General features: G+C 40.9%; 1 protein-coding gene across 2 annotated transcripts in view; it reads left to right on the top strand.

The window, feature by feature from the left end:
- Nucleotides 1–17719, top strand: part of chrng (cholinergic receptor nicotinic gamma subunit) — a 29844-nt gene extending 12125 nt beyond the window's left edge. The window contains exons 5-12 of one of the 2 annotated variants that reach the window (XM_016996306.2): nucleotides 714–869; nucleotides 2996–3093; nucleotides 8853–9056; nucleotides 10431–10545; nucleotides 11593–11707; nucleotides 13761–13971; nucleotides 15372–15505; nucleotides 16990–17719. In XM_016996306.2, coding sequence (XP_016851795.2) covers nucleotides 714–869; nucleotides 2996–3093; nucleotides 8853–9056; nucleotides 10431–10545; nucleotides 11593–11707; nucleotides 13761–13971; nucleotides 15372–15505; nucleotides 16990–17154 — 1198 coding nt within the window. In that variant the 3' untranslated portion in view covers nucleotides 17155–17719. The remainder of the gene's footprint in view (nucleotides 1–713; nucleotides 870–2995; nucleotides 3094–8852; nucleotides 9057–10430; nucleotides 10546–11592; nucleotides 11708–13760; nucleotides 13972–15371; nucleotides 15506–16989) is intronic. The other variant, XM_016996307.2, reaches the window with a different exon arrangement.
- Nucleotides 17720–19931: the final 2212 nt, after the last annotated feature.

Here is a 19931-nt window from a genome sequence, read left to right as displayed (position 1 = left end):
CTTTACTACATATCTCTCTACAACTACTACTTTTATCTACTTATACATGTTTTATTCATTGTTGTTGTTGTTATTATTATTATTATTATTGTTATACTTTTTCCCCCTCTTCCCCTTCCCCTTATTTTGTGCTACCTTCACCAGGACCAACCTAACTCATACTGTTTCACAAGTCCAAAATTTCATTGTCTCTGTTGCTGGCTTATACCCCTTTCCCTCATTAAAAATATACTCAATAAATTTTCTCCATATTTTCCAAAAATCTGTTTGTTTCAATATTCCCTTTTAAGGGACAGTTCCAACTTATACTCTGCCATCCCACTTTTCCAGCTGCTTTTAAAATGTCCCAGTTTCTCCTTCCTCCTACTTCTTTCTCCCTTTCTGCTCAGCTTATTCCCGTTGCTGCAAACTAAGTTCAAAATGCGAAAACTGCTTGGGTTCTATTAACTCAGTTGGGCAGAGAAGAGAAGAGGATGATGGATCTTATTCTTCTCAGTAGATTTAGGCAAAAGGATGGTTGCAACCTCTCCTACCTTGTTTGCTCTTCTTCAAGACTACATTATACATTTTGTCCTCTTGACCGCATCCTGTGGTTGCTTGGCCACATGTGTCTCACCTTTTGTTTCTGAACTATTGGAGAATATGTCAGTTTTACCTTCTGGTCCTATAAGGTCCTAACTTTCATGATCTCTTTCTCCCCTTGTTCCTTGCAGTATCGATGGTGTGTTTGATGTTGCACTATATGCCAATGTTTTGGTGTCTCCGAGTGGCAGCATCACCTGGCTTCCCCCGGCCATTTATCGCAGTGTCTGCTCTATTATTGTCACCTACTTCCCCTTCGACTGGCAGAATTGCTCCCTTGTATTCCAGTGAGTCATTGCTCTTTATATACAATATAATTTACATTAATATATACTGTATATCAGGGATCCCCAAACTACGGCCCGGGGGCCAGATGTGGCCCATCGAACCCATTTATCCGGCTCCCACGGCACAAGGGCAGAAGGGGGTTGGGCTAAATGACCCAAGAGGTCTCTTCTCTTAAAACCCATTATTATTATTATTATTATTATTATTATTATTATTTGAAACACAAGATGAGTCCACAGCAGACACTCTGCTGGCTGTTGTATTGGATCATACGTTGGACACTTCCCAAGTGTCTAGGACTGTGTGATGTATTGGCGAATAATGATTGCAGATACCAGTAAGGTGGCCTTCTGCAACTGGCAGATAGTAATTTTGTTAGCGCCAATTGTGTTTAAGTGCAGGTCAAGGTCTTTAGGCACTGCACCCAGTGTGCTGATCACCACTGGGACCACCTTGACTGGCTTGTGCCAGAGTCTTTGTAATTCGATCTTTAAATCCTCATATCGTGTCAGCTTTTCCAGTTGTTTCTCCTCAATCCTTCTGTCACCTGAGATTGCAACATCGACAATCCATACTTTGTTTTTTAACACGATTGTGAGGTCAGGAGTATTGTGTTCCAAAACCCTGTATTATTATTATTATTATTATTATTATTATTATTATTATTATTATTATTAACATTGAAACTGTGTGGCCATCTGTCAGGAGTGCTGTGCTTGTGCTTTCGGTGCACAAAGGCAGAAGGGGATTGGACTCAATGGCCCAAAGGGTCTCTGCCAACGCTCTTTTTTATTATTATTGTTATTATTATTATTAATTATTATTGCTCAGTGGCCAACTATAGTCCGGCCCCCCAATGGTCCAAAGGATAGTGAACTGGCCCCCGTTTAAAAAGTTTGGGGACCCCTGCTGTATATACTAGAGTATAAGGCAAGTTTTTCAGCCCTTTTTTAGGGCTGGCAAAGCTCCCCTCGGCTTATACTCGAGTGAGGGTCCTGGCCGGCTTCTATTCAGGTTAGCTTATACTTTAGTATATAGGTATGCAAAGTTGGACAGTCTTATCTTATTAAAGTCTTATTATTATCTTAAATTATAGTTATATATAAATATTCAAAAACATTTAACCTACTGATGCCTCAAATAATGCAATTTTATTAATATCTATTTTTATTTTTGAAATTGACCCGTAGCTGCTGCATTTTCCACCCTCGTCTTATACTTGAGTCAATAAGTTTGACTCAAAATTAGGTGCCTCGGCTCATATTCGGGTCAGCTTATACTCGAATATATACGGGTAATAATATAATATATTTATATACATATAATATTGATAATATTATATTGCAATACGATATAATACTAATAATACAATATAATAATATTAATTATATATTATATATTATATGTAATATTACTAATAATATTACAGTATATTGATATAGTACAATATAATAATAATAATAACAATAATAATAATAACTTTATTTTTATACCCCGCCCCATCTCCCCAAGGGGACACGGGGCGGCTTACATGGGGCCAAGCCCAGGCAACAAACAATATAAAACTCAGCAATAAAAACAAATCATAAATAAAATCGTATATACCAATAAACAATAAACACACTTTGATAAAAACCTGGGATGGCTCCTAAAAAGGGTAGTGGGCCAGAAAAGTGCAAATATAGTAATTTAATGCCAGTATTGTGCTATGCTAATAATATAATATATTGTATGTAAATTTAATTTGTAAGCCGCTCTGAGTCCCCTTCGGGGTGAGAAGGGCGGGATATAAATGTAGTAAATAAATAAATAAAATTTATTATCTTTGTACCTTGGCGTGACAGAGTTCCCTCTGGAGATTTTTAAACAGAGGATGGTTGTCCATCTGTCAGGAGAGCTTTGCTTGTATCTTCCCATGTGGCAGAATGCAGTTGGACTGGGTGGCTCTTGTGTCTCTTTCAACTCAATGATTCCATCTATGACTTTATGATAGAAGTTTTTAGCCAATGTGACTTGTTCAAGTTCACCCATTGTGTTTCCACGAATCCTATTCCAACACCTAAATCACAAAGCCACTCTGGCTATTGTGTAAACTGACTTTATCTGGTGATTATGTGTTTACAAGGTCACAGACCTACAATGCCCATGAGATCAATCTCCTGTTGACAGTTGAAGAAGAGCAGACAATTGAATGGATCTTTATTGACCCTGAAGATTTTACAGGTAAGCATGTCTGTATGTAGGTTGTGGCTGATACTGTCTGATCCTTATATAGAGAGTGTGAAGGTATTAAAGACCAGTCTCTTCCAGCAAGCCTATTCAGCTGACTCTAAAATTAAGATTTAATATGGAAATTGGTTGTTTTTAAATGTGTAGTGATTTTATATGCTCTTTAACTGCTATCAAACATTTTAAAAGAGGTGTTACTCCTTTATTTTAATTGGTTATTGTTCCCCACCTTGAGTAATACAAATGCTGCTGCTGCTACTACTACTACTACTAGCAACCTTCTTGTACCAGACTAGTTAGAATGAATCCTGGGAGAATATGGAAGTTATAGTCCAAAATATTAGCTCTCAGTCAGACTAAAGACTCATCTAACTCATCATCTTGTTCCCAACAGCCAGATGACTTTGACAAACTCACAATTCGAAAGCCAACACTTTTGCTCCACTTTGAAAGCCAATATGTTGCTTCATCCACATTCACAGGGTACACTGTCTATGAATATGGATGCTCTATTTAGCTCTCAAAGGGAGCCTCCGGTGGCTCAGTGTGTTAAAGCGCTGAGCTGTTGAACTTTCAGACCGAAAGGTCCCAGGTTCAAACCCCGGGAGCAGACTGAGCACCTGCTGTTAGCTCCAGCTTCTGCCAACCTAGCAGTTCAAAAACATGCAAATGTGAGTAGATCAATAGGTACGGCTCCAGCGGGAAGGTAACGGCGTTCCATGCAGTCATGCTGGCCACATGACCTTGGAGGTGTCTACGGACAACGCCAGATCTTCAGCTTAGAAATGGAGATGAGCACCAACCTCCAGAGTCGGATATGACTGTACTTAAAGTCAGGGGAAACCTTTACCTTTACCTATTTAGCTCTCATGACTAAATATCACAGTTGAAATGTCTTTTATTTCCAGTCCTTTTAAAAATCCCATCTAATTCTACAAGTCATCCACAAAATATTTAGCGAAGAACTCCAGAAGCTATCCACTCTATCTCTGATGTCTTGTTGGGTAGTCCTCATCCTACTTCCACGGTTATGAAAGAGGAAGCAAAAAACCTCTGTTTTTCCATTATTATTTTGGACTATAAATTGTGGGAGTTGGAATCCCAAAAGTATTGGTTTGAAGCTCTGTTTAAATGGATGAAATAAAACCCTGAGCCAAAGGGCTCTGGATCTAAGTGAGGATTTAGATGGCTAAAGTAGATCCTGATTGAGATGCCCATAATGACACAAGGCAGTTCATCTCAGACTGGATACTTGGAGCCTCACCAGTTTACTGCCTTCCAAGGCAAGGGGATTTCAGCCAGATGCTGGGATTTGATGGAGTGAGAGCTCAGTCATGTCCCAATGGCCTGAGCCTGCTGCTATAAAGGCTCATGTTTTCTTCTCTTTCCTCCTCAGCACATGCTGTGTATTAACACCCTGTTATGCAGTTTCCACCCTCCTGTCACATCTGCTGGAGCGATGTCTTTTTAATAGTGCAAAAATAACCAGCTTGTCCCTGTAATGAAAAAAATAAATAAAAGCCTTTCGCTGCCAAAAGAAAAACAGTGCAACATCAATATGCTGGTCAGATATGATGGAGAATGGCAGTGGCAGCTGCTCAGGACAAGCGTGTCAATGGGTCAGTCGGCTGAAATGCAACTGTTAGCTTTAGAGGAGGCTGAGAGAAGAAGGGGGAGCAGGAATAAAGAAATAGCAAGGATGAATACAAATAATTTGTTTGCTGGATTCTTAACATGAACTGGAGAGTCCATAGAAGCAGAGGAAACATCCCTATAACGTGAAATGTGGAAAAATTTGGATGCTGTTAAGTGAGGCAGGCAACAGTGGCACATTTAGGGGACAGTTTGATGCCGTAGCTTCCTCGAGGGGCCACATAGGGACCTTCACGCCACATAATTACAAACCCTGCATCGTGAGTCCTTCTTAAAGCTTTGCTTGTTGGTGAGAGGAAAGTGGATATGCCATCCTCCTCTGCCACAGGAGAGAAAACCTCCATCTCTCAGGTTGACTGCTCTCTACCGTGTTTCCCCGAAAATAAGACAGTGTCTTATATTAATTTTTGCTCCCAAAGATGCTCTAGGTCTTATTTTCAGGGTATGTCTTATTTTTCCATGAAGAAGAATTCACATTTATTGTTGAACAAAAAAATTGAACATCTATATATATAAAAGAGTGATGGCATCAGGGCAGCAGACAAAACAACAAAACTACAGGCCCCACAACCTCCAAATTTGACAACACAACCCATCATTCACGGCTCTAGGTTGATACAACAAAAAGAAAAGAAAAATAAAGTCCTAATTACAGGGAGAGGAATAATAGTTTTTATCCAATTGCTGCCAGTTTGAAGGCTAAGCTCCACCCACCCGGTCTCCTAGCAACTCACTCAGCCCAGGGGACAGGCACAGTTAGGCCTCACTTAGGCCTCTACCACAGATTATCAGATTTTAACTGGATTATATGGCAGTGTAGACTCAAGGCCCTTCCAAACAGCTATATAACCCATTTAGAATCTTATATTATCTGCTTTGAACTGGATTATCTTGACTCCACACTGCCATATACCCTGTTTCCCCGAAAATAAGACATCCCCGAAAAATAAGACCTAGTACAGGTTTCGCTGAATTGCTAAATATAAGGCCTCCCCCAAAAGTAAGACCTAGCAAAGTTTGTGTTTGGAAGCACGCCCGGCAAACATAATACCAGAGCATGCAGGATCAATAAATGTATATACCATAGATTGTTGTACATGTAAATAATGGTAGTAACAAGACATTCTTGATAGGATTCACAGTTTGTCTGGTTATGCTGGTTTGTGATGACAACTACTGTGCAGTATATAATAAATGTTCATTTTGTGTTCAACAATAAATGTGACTTCTTCTTCATGGAAAAATAAGTCATCCCCTGAAAATAAGACCTAGCACATCTTTGGGAGCAAAAATTAATATAAGACACTGTCTTATTTTCGGGGAAACACGGTAATCTACTTCAGTGTGCATACTAAACATAAAGACAGCCATACAACAGACATTCAATACCACCGCTACCTCAACAATTTCTCACCAACACCACCAGACAACGCCACAGCAATGCGTGGCCGGGCACAGCTAGTTTATTATATACTGTACAGCAGTTGTCATCACAAACCAACATAACCAGACAAACTGTGAATCCTATCAAGAATTTCTTGTTACTACCAATATTTCCATGTACAACACTTTATGGTACTGATCCTGCATGCTCTGGTGTTCTGTTTGGCGGGCATGCTTCCAAACAAAAACTTTGCTAGGTCTTACTTTCGTGGGAGGCCTTATATTTAGCAATTCAGCAAAACCTGTACTAGGTCTTATTTTCTGGGAATGTCTTATTTTAGGGGAAACAGGGTAGCAAAATACATTGAGGGTGATTTGGCCAGGGAACATTACTCTGCATCTCATCACACCATTCCTTTATGCTGCATTATCTGTTTGAATTCTGCTCCAGCACATCTTATGAGGCTAGCTGATTGTTGACACTTGCTGCATTTGTACTTTGCGAACACAATTTGCATGGGGTTTTTTTGTCTGTATGGGCAAACTTTGGCCCTCCACTTGTTTTGGACTCTCACAATTGTGTTCACAAAGCCTGGAACCCCAGGCTTCGGCGGTGGCTAGGGGAGCATTTGCACATTTGAAACTTGTGCACCAGTTGCACCCATATACCTTGGGAAGCCAGACTTGGCCACAGTAGTCCATGCTCTAGTTACCTGTCAAATAGACTACTGAAACACACTCTATATGAGCTTGCCCTTGAAAACTGTTCAGAGGCTTCAAATGGTCCATCAGGCAGCATCCAGATTGCTCACCATAATAATAATAATAATAATAATAATAATAATAATAATAATAATAATAATAGTAATAATAATTGTATTTTATACCCCGCCTCTATCTCCCCAAAGGGGACTCAGGGCGGCTTACATGGGGCCAAGCCCGAATAAAAACAATAGCAATATAAAACACAACAATAGACAAAAGACATGCACAATTATAAAAATTTAAACATTAGCCAATAAAAACAAATGACAAGAACTAATAAAAACATGGATTAAAACTGAGAGGTTGTAAAAGTAGACTGGGTAAGAATGGCGAACAAGAAGCATACAACCCCCCTGCTACGTCAGCTCCATTGGTTGCCAGTGTGCTACCGAGCAAAATTCAAAGTACTGACTTTAGCCTACAAAGCCCTAAACAGTTCTGGCCCAGCTTACTTGTCTGAACGAATCTCCCTCTAGGAACCATCTCTGAGTTTAAGATCGTCTGGGGAGGCCTTGTTCTTGGTCCTGCCTTCTTTACAGGAACAACTGGTAAGGACGAGAGACAGGACCTTATTAGTGGTGGCCCCTCGGTTGTATAATTCCCTTCCCAGGGATAGTAGTTCAGCCCTCTCCCTCCCGACCTTCCATAAGAGAGTTAAAACGTGGCTTTGTGATCAAGTCTTTTGAGAACTTGTGCAATAGAAAGTTATGGAATTATGTGAAATGCCTATTGGAACGGCCGGGATTACGATTGTGGATAGCGTGATTAATTGTGATGATATTGTTTTAAATGTTTTAATGTGTCTTATAATTCTATTTCAAAATATTTATTTTAATTGTATACTGTTTTCAAGGCCTATGTGTAAAGCTGCCTTGAGTCCCCTCCGGGGTTGAGAAAGGCTGGGTATAAATGTCGTAAATAAATAAATAAATTCCTAACAGCTGGTAGGCTATTAGGAATTGTGGGCATTGAAGTCCAAAACACCTGGAGGGCCAAAGTTTGCCCATGCTTGATTAAAGCTCCTGTACCTTGCCCTTCACTTAGTGATGGGTTAATCTAATTTTTTTCTTGCCATAATAATACCACAAGGCATGACAGTACATGTTTGAGCAGTATGATGATATAATAGCACACACACACACACACACACACACACACACACACACACACACCAAAAAATGAGAACTTGGAAAAGTGGGTTAGGAGGTGTATAAGCATATAGGAAAATCAACTTCTCCACCTAAGCACTAGATATTGGAATGTACATCTTGGAATATTATAATGGAATGTATTTTAATTATGTTTTATGTCTGTTTTAATTTTAATAATTTTATTTTATGCCTTTATTTTATGTCCAAAGCACTGCACAAGCACCCTTGAGCCCCCTTCGGGGTAGAGAAAGGCGGGATATAAATATCATAAATAAATAATAAATAAATAGCTGTTGTCTGGGGCCTTTCTGTCAGAGATTTGCTTGAGAATCTTTGATGGAAGGTTAGCCACTGAGTTGTAAGACTTCTGCACCTGGACTGGCTAGTGAATTTTTGGAGCAAAAGGAGTAAAGAAAGGAATATTTCCAATATGAAAAAATACAATTTCAACCTTCCAACTCAACAGTAGAGTAACAAAATTGTGTGATTAAGTTGTGGCAAAAGTGGAACTGATGCATTGCTATAATGATATAACGGCCTGGTGTGATAATGCCCTCTGTGAAGTCAAGCTGGCAATGAAGAAAGAAGGATCAGAAATACAAAATATGTGAGATTCATTGGATGCTACATTCCAGGCTGGCTGAAGTCCATGCTGATCTGGTTATGATTTATCGAGGTCTATGTCAGAAATGGGGGAAAACCTGGCTCATTGCCTTCAGATTCACTGTGGTTATTCTAAGCTGCATCTGCTGCTACAAAAGGGCTTCCTTCAACTCCGCGTGTGCTGTCATCTTCCTACAGAGAATGGAGAATGGGCAATTAAACACCGGCCGGCGAAGAAGATAGTGAATGCGGGATCTTTCACGCCAGATGATATTGAATACCAGCAGATTGTCTTCTTCCTCATCATCCAAAGGAAGCCGCTCTTCTACATCATCAACATCATCATTCCTTGTGTCCTCATCTCCTCCGTGGCGGTGGTTGTGTATTTCTTACCTGCCAAAGGTGAGCAGCATTGTGTGACCAAGCAGTAGCAGCTGGGAGCTTCTCCAGGTATGGGGAGTAATAATAATAATAATAATGATAATGATAATAATAATAATAATAATAATAATAATAATAATAATTACTTTATTCTTATATCCTGCTCCATCTCCCTGGGGCGGCTCACATGGGGATCAAGCCCAGCAATGTATATATATAAAAATGTAATGTGAATAATTAGGACCGAGTTAACAACAAAACCACTGGACCAAATCACACCTAATAATAATAATAATAATAATAATAATAATAATAATAATAATAATAATAATAATAATTAATAACTTTATTTTTATACCCCATCCCATCTCCCCGAAGGGACTCGAGGCGGCTTACATGGGGCCATGCCCAAACACAACAATATAAAAGCAAGCAAAACAATAAAGCAAATCACTCAACGATAAAAACAACAATATCGATAAAAACGGTCATAAAAGGTCAACATACAAAATAAGGTGTTAAAAACATGGGTTAAAATCACAAATTTGGCCACAATATTCATCACTTTCCAAGGAGTGACCTTGCAGCTTCAAAGCCTGGCTGCTTCATACCTAGGGGATTCCATTGTTACCCAGCTTGAATACCATTGAATACCCTTGCAGCTTCAAAGCCTGGCTGTTTCATACCTAGGGGAATCCTCTCTAGGCCACCTTGAATGCCACGAAGAAAACCCCACTTAGGACTACACCACAGCAACACGTAGCCGGGCACAACTAGTACACAATAAAATACAATCACATAAATACATTTAAAACATGTAAACATAAAATCATCATAAAACATATAATACATTAAAACATACTCAAGCAATAGCTACTAGTGGGTCTGTTGGGGACTTTTGTATGAAAGTAACCAGGGTGTTGAATCATATCCCCAAAATACATTCCTTTTGTTCATTTAACCTGGTTTACTTCAGTTGCTGCAAACAGAGTTCAAAGTGCAAAAAGAAGTTTGCACTCAATTAACTTGAAGTGAAGGGAGAAGAATATTCCCCTTCCCAGTAGATCAGGCAGAAGCAAATCGCGGCAGCCTCTCCTAGCTTGAGTTTTGCCATTGTAAACAAAGTTTGCTGTCATTTAGCTACATGTTTTCATCTGTGAAATGTTAGAAGGCATGCACACAGGCTGGAGGATTCTAACTCTCATGAAGCCGGAAGCTGGAAAATGTTAAATTGCCTCTATTGTCTGTCTGTATGTTGTATGTCTCATAATGGCATTGAATGTTTGCCATGTATATATGCATTTTAATCTGCCCTGAGTCCCCTTCGGGGTGAGAAGGGTGGAATATAAATACTATAAATAAATAAACTCTCACTCTGTCTTCCTATATCTGCAGCCGGTGGCCAGAAGTGCACAGTTTCCATCAATGTCCTCCTCGCCCAGACTGTCTTCCTCTTCCTGATTGCCAAAAAGGTCCCAGAAACATCCCAGGATGTGCCACTCATTGGAAAGTAAGCATTTCTAATAAGGGTCTGGAACTATTTAGTCTTAACATAAAACTATATAAATGCCCCCCAAGTCACCCCAAAAGCCATCAGAAACATTATGCAAATTATAGTGCAAAGAGGAGTATGTTTCCAGTCTCTCTCGCAATAGGCATTTTGGTCAAACTTTTAACCAAATAAAGCAAGTACTACAGAATTATGTTGAATATCCTAGCCTTTTTCTTTTAATACAGAGGAAACCTAAACTAAAAGGGAGTCCTTTTTATTTTGCCTGCCTGCTAGGTAACATTTCATCCCTGTCCCTAGATTACTGAACCCTCTTTGCAACAACACCTCTCTGTTAATTAATTCCAGACCTTGAATTAACCTTATTATTGCATGTGCTGCAAACTCTATAAACTGTAATGATAAATTAACATTTCACTTGTACCTTTATTCCTGGGGTGAGCCACACATCCCTATTGCAACATTAATGATCTTGCACTTGAATTATAAGACAGTGGGTTGATTTCAGCTGGATGTGTAAAAGAGCTTATGTTTGGGAAGCATATCAGGTAACCAAAAAATGAGAACTTATTTCAGTTTCTCAGCATGGTATTAATCAGAGTTTGATTTTTAAAAAACAACAACCCAGTGGGAAATATAGTAAATAAATAATGGAAAATTCTATGTTTCTCATCTATTATTAGAGATGGTTCAAAACCCTCCCAAAACATTACCCGGAATATTTGGCTATTGAATATTTTACATGTAGTGGCCTACTTTCTTTAGGCAATTAACATGTAGTTGGCTGAGACGATGCCGTTGCTTGCAATAAAAGTGAGGAGGTGTCAACATTCAACAACAAAATTCCTTCCACAGAAAAAGCCAGCACAACAAGGAAGACACTCATCTTGAGATGAGAAGACCACAGTACTGGTGGGACTTAGGCCTGTGTGGATTGTAGACGTTGGTCTCAGATTTCTGACATGAATTTGTGGGTTGTTGTTCCTGTCTGTAATCAGCCAATAAGTGATGCCAATTGAATAGTGTGTCCTTATTTATTTTCTGTAGGTACTTAACCTTCCTACTTGTGGTCACCATAACTATAGTTGTGAATGCTGTTATTGTACTCAATGTTTCTCTGAGGACCCCCAACACCCATTCCATGTCCAAGCGAGTCCGGCAGGTAGGTCCAGAGAATGATGTCTGCTGATGTTAGTATGAGGTGCCCACAATGGTCAAGGACTTTCTTGGCTCTATGGCTGCCTAGGAGTGACATGCTGGCAACACGGGGTCCATCTGTTGCCTTTTCCCTATGTTGATGAGAGCAGAAGAAAGAGGATAATGGCCTTGCTGTGCCATATTAGTTTAGTGTTTACATCTTCTTCTTCTTTTTGGTTATTTAATATTTAATGTTTATTTTACTTAAGTGATGTTTGTCTTTACTGTTTTAATGTAGTACAAATCCTATATAAAACCATACTATGTATTTTTGACCTTAATATGAAATTTGAAATATACAGTAGAGTCTCACTTATCCAACATAAACGGGCCGGCAGAACGTTGGATAAGTGAATATGTTGAATAATAAGGAGGGATTAAGAAAAAGCCTATTAAACATCAAATTAGGTTATGATTTTACAAATTAAGCACCAAAACATCATGTTTAACAACAAATTTGACAGAAAAAGCAGTTTAATATGCAGTAATGCTAAGTAGTAATTACTGTATTTACTAATTTAGCACCAAAATATCATGATGCGTTGAAAACGTTGACTACAAAAATGTGTTGGATAATCCAGAACGTTGGATAAGCGAGACTCTACTGTATACAGAAAGTCTTTACTTTCTGTAAAGCAGATCAATCCAAATTGGACCCAGTCCTGTTGACTATACTTCTCCACAAGTTTCCTCCAGAATTTCAGGAAAATTCTGAAGCATCCCCCAACTTTACTTAATGTAACCTCCCGGACATGGAGGAACATGATAATGGCCAGGAGTATGGGTTATTAGACCAGTGTAGAAAGCCAAGTCTTCTTCTGATTTCTTAATTCAAATCTCCATTTTGAATTACGATTGCACCATGCTAAAGAAGTGTCAAGGTTTAGACAGCCTTTCCAGCTATTACAGTAGAGTCTCACTTATCCAACATAAACAGGCCGGCAGAACGTTGGATAAGTGAATATGTTGAATAATAAGGAGGGATTAAGGAAAAGCCTATTACACATCAAATTAGGTTATGATTTTACAAATTAAGCACCAAAACATCATGTTTAACAACAAATTTGACAGAAAAAGCAGTTTAATATGCAGTAATGCTAATTAGTAATTACTGTATTTACGAATTTACCACCAAAATATCACGATGCATTGAAAACATTGACTACAAAAATGTGTTGGATAATCCAGAACGTTGGATAAGCGAGTGTTGGATAAGTGAGACTCTACTGTACAAGTATTTCTCTGTTTCTGTTTCTGAATGGCTCGAGGCAGAGTACAACAAAGTCTAAACATATGAACATACAGTAGAGTCTCACTTATCCAACATAAACGGGCCGGCAGAACGTTGGATAAGCAAATATGTTGGATAATAAGGAGAGATGAAGGAGAAGCCTATTAAACATCAAATTAGGTTATGATTTTACAAATTAAGCACCAAAACATCATGTTATACAACAAATTTGACAGAAAAAGTAGTTCAATATGCAGGAATGCTACGTAGTAATTACTGTATTTACGAATTTAGCACCAAAATATCACGATGTATTGAAAACATTGACTACAAAAATGCGCTGGATAATCCAGAATGTTGGATAAGCGAGTGTTGGATAAGTGAGACTCTACTGTAAGTACATACAATAAAACTAATTCACTGCAAGCACAACCATTATTTTTGTACTTGAAGGGAGACAGACCATCCAAATGGCATGTATCCTTTCCTATCAATCTCTAAAAAGTAGCACATGCCATAATTCACTATGAAGAGTTGGTCTGAACACTAGACTATGATTCTGGAGACCAAGGTTTGAGTCCCTGCTTAACCATGGAAACCCACTGGGAGACCTTGGGCAGGCCAAATTCTCTCAGCCCATGACGAAGGTAAGGGCATTCTCCCTCTGACCAAACCTTGCCAAGAAAACCCAGTGATAGGTTTGACTTAATTGGGGTCATCCCAGGTTGGAATAATAATACAACAGCAAGTTCTCCCACCACTTTGTTTCTGCTTCTCCTTCCCCAAGGTGTTCCTGCACCTCGTGCCCAATTTCTTAGGCATGCACACACGGAGGCCCAACAACATGGCTATGGGGCCACAACTCCTCCGTCGACGGAGCTCTCTGGGGCTCATGGCGAAAGCTGATGAGTACATGCTGTGGAAGGCACGGAGCGAGCTCCTCTTCGAGAGGCAGAAAGGGAGGGATGGATTGATGAAGCTCCTGCTGGCAAAGATAGGTGAGTTGGGGAAGCGTGATGCTTGGAGCAGGCTTGGGTCTAGGACAGGAGTGGGCAAATTGCAGGCCATGGTTATGAAATAGCAAGGAGAGAAGAAAGAGGAGAGGAGGAGAATTCCACCCCCTAACATCATGTTACTGCCATCATCTTGGGGCTATAACTCTTAGCGAAAGAGGCATGGACGTGACATCTTTCCCCAGGGGATTGCTTCTTGCCCTCCTTTAGGGAAATTGGAACTCCCAAAGACCAAAACACTGTAGATAACTCAAAACTGGTTTTATTGTTCACAAAAGGTTATCCCAATAAGCTGGAAGTTTCAAAGGGGTAAAGGAAAATATACATTACAGTCTTTGATTGTCTTAAGTCCAAGGAGCTCTGCAGCTGAGAAGCTTTGCAAGGTCCCTCTTTCTCAATGGCTGTGAATGCCGGAGCAATCCTCAGCCTCAGTCCAAATGGCCTATGTTTGAAGACACAGTCTTCCTCTGATGCCAAAGAACTGATTTGAAGGCGCTTGAGACTCCTCAACGTTGTTTAGGTTGGCCCTGAACATGAAGCATAAGTCTCAAGGGTAAGAACCTCAGAATTGGTGCTGAGAGGTAACTTAATCAAGGGCTTTTAGAGCCACGTCTCTCTCTCACGTCCATCTGGTAGAAAGCTTGATGGTGGAATAAAAAAGGAAACACTGACCCACTCCAGGAAAGGGTGGAGCAAACAATTGAGCGGAGGGAGGAATATAACTGGTGCAAACAACATTGATTGACAGCTACAAATAACCAATCAATTCAACTACATTTACAGGGTAAAGGCAAAATCAGGCATGATACAACAATTCAAATCTTGCAAATTACAGTTTGATATATAGATGGCACCACTCGCGCCGTCACACACAAAACTGGAAGGGACCTGTCACATCAGGCTAGGAGATGGGATGGAGCAGTATTGGGAATGTTTTAATGTTTTGTCCTTCAATAACGAAGGTAGGGGAATCATGAGGAGAGGGAGGCAAACTAATTGCAAGATGCACATGATGTTGTGTAATAGGAATCGTCACCAAGTGTTCAGCTGAAATGTTAGGTTGCTTGCCTTGTGAAATAAAGTTCTTAGTTCTATGCATAGAACTACTATACTGCACTGGACTGTACACAATTGTGACCATTCTATGCAGACATAAAACAAACTAAGCATTGTAATCAGGATGGAGGGGGGAGAATTTTTCACTGCACTCAGCCATAATGTTGAAAAAATCCCCTGCTTTTCACATTTCCATTGACACTTCTGCTGCTATCAGATAGCAGTGTTGGTGGGATTGGGGATACAGTATACAAGCACCTGCTGTAGCATTTTTGCAATACACTTTAGGTACGAAATATGCCTTTCTGTTTTGTAAACCTCATTTATAGGGGAAGGTTTAGAGAATGGATGCCCCCAGGACTTTTGCAGCAACCTACGCAACGCTGCGCCAGAAATCCAGGCCTGTGTGGACGCCTGCAACCACATCACCAAGACTTTGAAAGAGAAGAGTGAGTTTGACAGCGTAAGTGCCAGCCTTGATTGTCTATGCAACTTTTGCAGTGTTTAGCAATGATATGCAAATACAAAGGAGATGGGCATCATAGGAAGCGGTGGGATATCTTTCCATCCATAATTCCTTTCTAAGTAATGGGAAACATTACTGGGAAATTTGAAAAGACCAGTAAGTGAGCCATAAAATGAGAAACTAAGAAGCTTTACAGCAGTCTTCTCCACCTGGTGCACCTTGTCTAAATGGGTTAGACTACAACACCAATCATCCCTAGGCAGCATGCTGGTGGAGCCGTGGTGGCACAATTGGTTAAACCCTTGTGCCAGCTGAACTGCTGACCTGAAGGTTGGTGGTTTGAATCTGCAAGACTGAGTGAGTGTCAGGGAATCAGCGCCCCTGACTTGATGGATGAGCCAGGTCCACCTCTGCTCACCCCCGCCAGACCACTTTGCAAACTGGCAAAATGGCACCGACAAAGCATGACACCTTCACTGATTTATGTCTGCTAAAACTCAGTGGCTCTGAAGGCTTTATTTACAATATTTAACAGTCCAAAGCTATCCGGACACATGTTGCATGTCCATCTCTCTCAAAGTCTGTTCTCTCTGTGTGCAGAAGCACCTCCTGCGTTCCACAGTCTGTGATGTATCTTCCTGTCAGGTTGCACAAACGGAAGTCCTTGCCATTTGCCCTTCCAGCAAACAATCAGGGTTTGCTGCAATTAACTCCTTGACTGCTGGAATGCTTGGCAGAACGAAATACAAACATATCACAGCAACAACAGAGTACACATTTCACTCCATATCAACAAAAACACTAACAGTGAGCTCCTGTATGTCAGCTCTAGCTTTCTATGCAGGGACATGAGTGAAACCTCCCACAAGATAATAACATATCCGGGTGTTCCCTAGGCAACGTCTTTGAAGACGGCCGATTCTCTCACACCAGAAGTGACTTGCAGCATGTTCTCAATTCGCTTCTGACATGATAAAAAACAGCAACATGCTGTTCAGAGACATTGGGGATTGCAAACCAACACATCAGGAAGTTAAAGATGTCATTCTTTGATTATTTCCTTTTCAAAGGAAGAAACAAGTACAATTTTAGCAAGGAAATATATGAAAATGGTCTTGCTTGGGGAGACTGTTTGTAGTTCAGAATTTATTCTGGACATTAGTATCCACAAAATGCATCTTCAGACAATAGCGGAAGATGGAAGATCTGACTATTGAATGATAGATAGCAAATATTTTTCCTAGGTTGCAGTATAACCCTTTTTGAAGTAGTAAAAGAACCCAAGATCCAACCGCACAGTCCCTCAGGTTCTACATCAAAGAGATAGAATTGGAAAGAAGAGATGCCTCTAGAAAAGCCAAAGATTTGTCCAAATACAAAATGAACATGTTGCAATACATTCAATCCACAATGATTACCCTGCTCTGTTATACGGTTGCCCCACCTTTCCACTTTTTGAAGACCTTTTTGTTTCCTTCCAGGAGAACGAGGAGTGGATCCTTGTGGGAAGAGTCATTGACCGCGTCTGCTTCCTCATCATGGCTTCTATCTTTGTTTTTGGAACCATAGGTGTCTTCTTGATGGCTCGCTTCAACCAGGCACCTGAAGCACCCTTTCCTGGAGATCCTAAACGATACCTGCCCTAAGAATCTAGTCAAGGGAGGCAGCAAGGTTAACCTTCTGCAGGATTAAGAGAGACTGACTTTACAAATGAATTTTGAGGGCCTGGTGGATCTCTGACCTGGAGCTGCATTGTTCTGCAAGCTCTTCTGTAAGCTGATGTTTATTCCGGAGCTGCCTTGTACATACAATATTGCCATGTATTAGCAAAGAAGCGCCTTGAAGCCACCTTGTAGTTCACATGGCCTCCTAAGGTACATACAACAGTACATACCACAAGGATGGTAAAAACATCAAAACATCCGGGCATCCCCTGGGCAATATCCTTGCAGATGGCCAATTCTCTCACACCAGAAGTGACTTGCAGTTTCTCAAGTCGCTCCTGACATGAAAAAAAATACATCAGCACCAGTGCTCTGCCTTCCTGGGGCTGATGCAACCATTTTGATGGTGTATTTTATAATCCTGAAATCTGAAATACTCTAAAATCCAAAACTGTTCACATGGGTGGCTGAGACACCTTTGCTTTCTAATGGTTCCGTGCACAACAACTTTATTTCATGAATAAAATTATTTTAAAAGTTCTATGAATTGATGATATTCTGTGTCTAATCTTGTCTATTTGGACAGAGCCTGGAATATGTGCACGTTTGGACTGCACCTCCCAGAATTCCCAATGGCCCTCCCCCCTTAATTACAGATCCTGGGAATTGTAGTCCAAAAGTAACATTTCCAAGCTTGAGTTTGTCTCTGTAAGAATGTATCCATCTACACTACAGAATTAATGCAGTTTGATATTCTAATTGCCATGGCTCAATGCTATGGAGTGCTGGGAATTGAAATTTTACAAGTTTTTTTTTAACTATCTTTGTCAAAGACAGCTGGTGTCTCAGCAAACAACTCCTCCCAGGATCCATAACATTGAATCATTTTGATAAGTATATCGAACTGCATTAATTCTATACACCCTCAGTGACTTTTCTGGCTGAACCTTGGTGTATATATTGACTAGGCAAATCTTTGCACAGGACTTGTCACAAAGGCTTCTCAACAGACTTCCATACATAAAGAAGATAGTAAGGTCAAGGTTTTCCCCTGACATGAAGTCCAGTCGTGTCCGACTCTGGGGATTGGTGCTCTCCATTTCTAAGCTGAAGAGCCAGCGTTGTCCATAGACACCAAGGTCATGTGGCTGGCATGACTACAAGGAGCATCTTTATGTTCCCACCGGAGTGGTACTTATGGATCTATTCACATTTGCATGTTTTTGAACGGCTAGGTTGGAAGAAGCTGTGCTCGACGGGGTCGTACTCCCCCTGAAGACACAGGTCCATGGCAGTCTGGGGGTCCAGACAGGGATACAGGGAATGCTGTGGATGTAGCGTTCCTGGATTTCAGTAAGGCCTTCGACAAAGTCCCCCACAACCTTCTGGCAAACAAACTAGTAAAATGTGGGCTAGACAAAACTACGGTTAGGTGGATCTGTAATTGGCTAAGGGAACGAACCCAAAGGGTGCTCACCAATGCGTCGTCTTCATCTTGGAAAGAAGTCACGAGTGGAGTGCCACAAGCAGGGCTCCGTCCTGGGCCCGGTTCTGTTCAACATCTTTATTAACGACTTAGACGAAGGGTTAGAAGGCACGATCATCAAGTTTGCAGATGACACCAAACTGGGAGGGATAGCCAACACTCCAGAAGACAGGAGCAGAATTCAAAACGATCTTGACAGACTAGAGAGATGGGCCGAAACTAACAAAATGAAGTTCAACAGGGACAAATGCAAGATACTTCACTTCGGCAGAAAAAATGGAAATCAAAGATACAGAATGGGGGACACCTGGCTAGACAGCAGTACATGTGAAAAAGATCTTGGAGTCCTCGTGGACAACAAGTTAAACATGAGCCAACAATGTGATGCGGCTGCTAAGAAATCTAATGGGATTCTGGCCTCATCAATAGGGGAATAGCGTCTAGATCCAGGGAAGTTATGCTCCCCCTCTATTCTGCCTTGGTCAGACCACACCTGGAATCACACTGTGTCCAATTTTGGGCACCACAGTTGAAGGGAGATGTTGACAAGCTGGAGAGCGTCCAGAGGAGGGCGACTAAACTGATTAAGGGTCTGGAGAACAAGCCCTATGAGGAGAGGCTTAAAGAACTGGGCATGTTTAGCCTGCAGAAGAGAAGGCTGAGAGGAGACATGATAGCCATGTACAAATATGTGAGGGGAAGTCATAGGGAGGAGGGAGCAAGCTTGTTTTCTGCTGCCCTGCAGACTAGGACACAATGGAACAATGGCTTCAAACTACAGGAAAGGAGATTCCACCTGAACATCAGGAAGAACTTCCTCACTGTGAGAAGGGCTGTTCGGCAGTGGAACTCTCTGCCCCGGACTGTGGTGGAGGCTCCTTCTTTGGAGGCTTTTAAGCAGAGGCTGGATGGCCATCTGTCTGGGGTGCTTTGAATGTGATTTCCTGCTTCTTAGCAGGGGGTTGGACTGGATGGCCCATGAGGTCTCTTCCAACTCTACTATTCTATGATTCCTCCTGGATTCAGCGCTGACCCTTGATGCTCAGGTGTCAGCAGTGGCCGGGAGGGCCTTTGCACAATTAAAACTTGTGCGCCAACCGCAACCGTACCTCGTGAAATCTGATCTGGCTACAGTGGTCCAGGCCTTGGTTACCTCTAGATTGGACTATTGCAATGCACTCTATGTGGAGCTGCCCTTGAAGACGGCCCGGAAACTCCCAACTAGTCCAACATTCTGTAGCCAGGCTACTAACCAGAGCAAATTACAGGGGAA

Source organism: Anolis carolinensis, chromosome 3, assembly GCF_035594765.1.
Source record: "Anolis carolinensis isolate JA03-04 chromosome 3, rAnoCar3.1.pri, whole genome shotgun sequence".
Classification (NCBI taxonomy): domain Eukaryota; kingdom Metazoa; phylum Chordata; class Lepidosauria; order Squamata; family Dactyloidae; genus Anolis; species Anolis carolinensis.
Note: the sequence above shows the minus strand (reverse complement) of the source record. Positions and strands in the feature narration are given on the sequence as shown.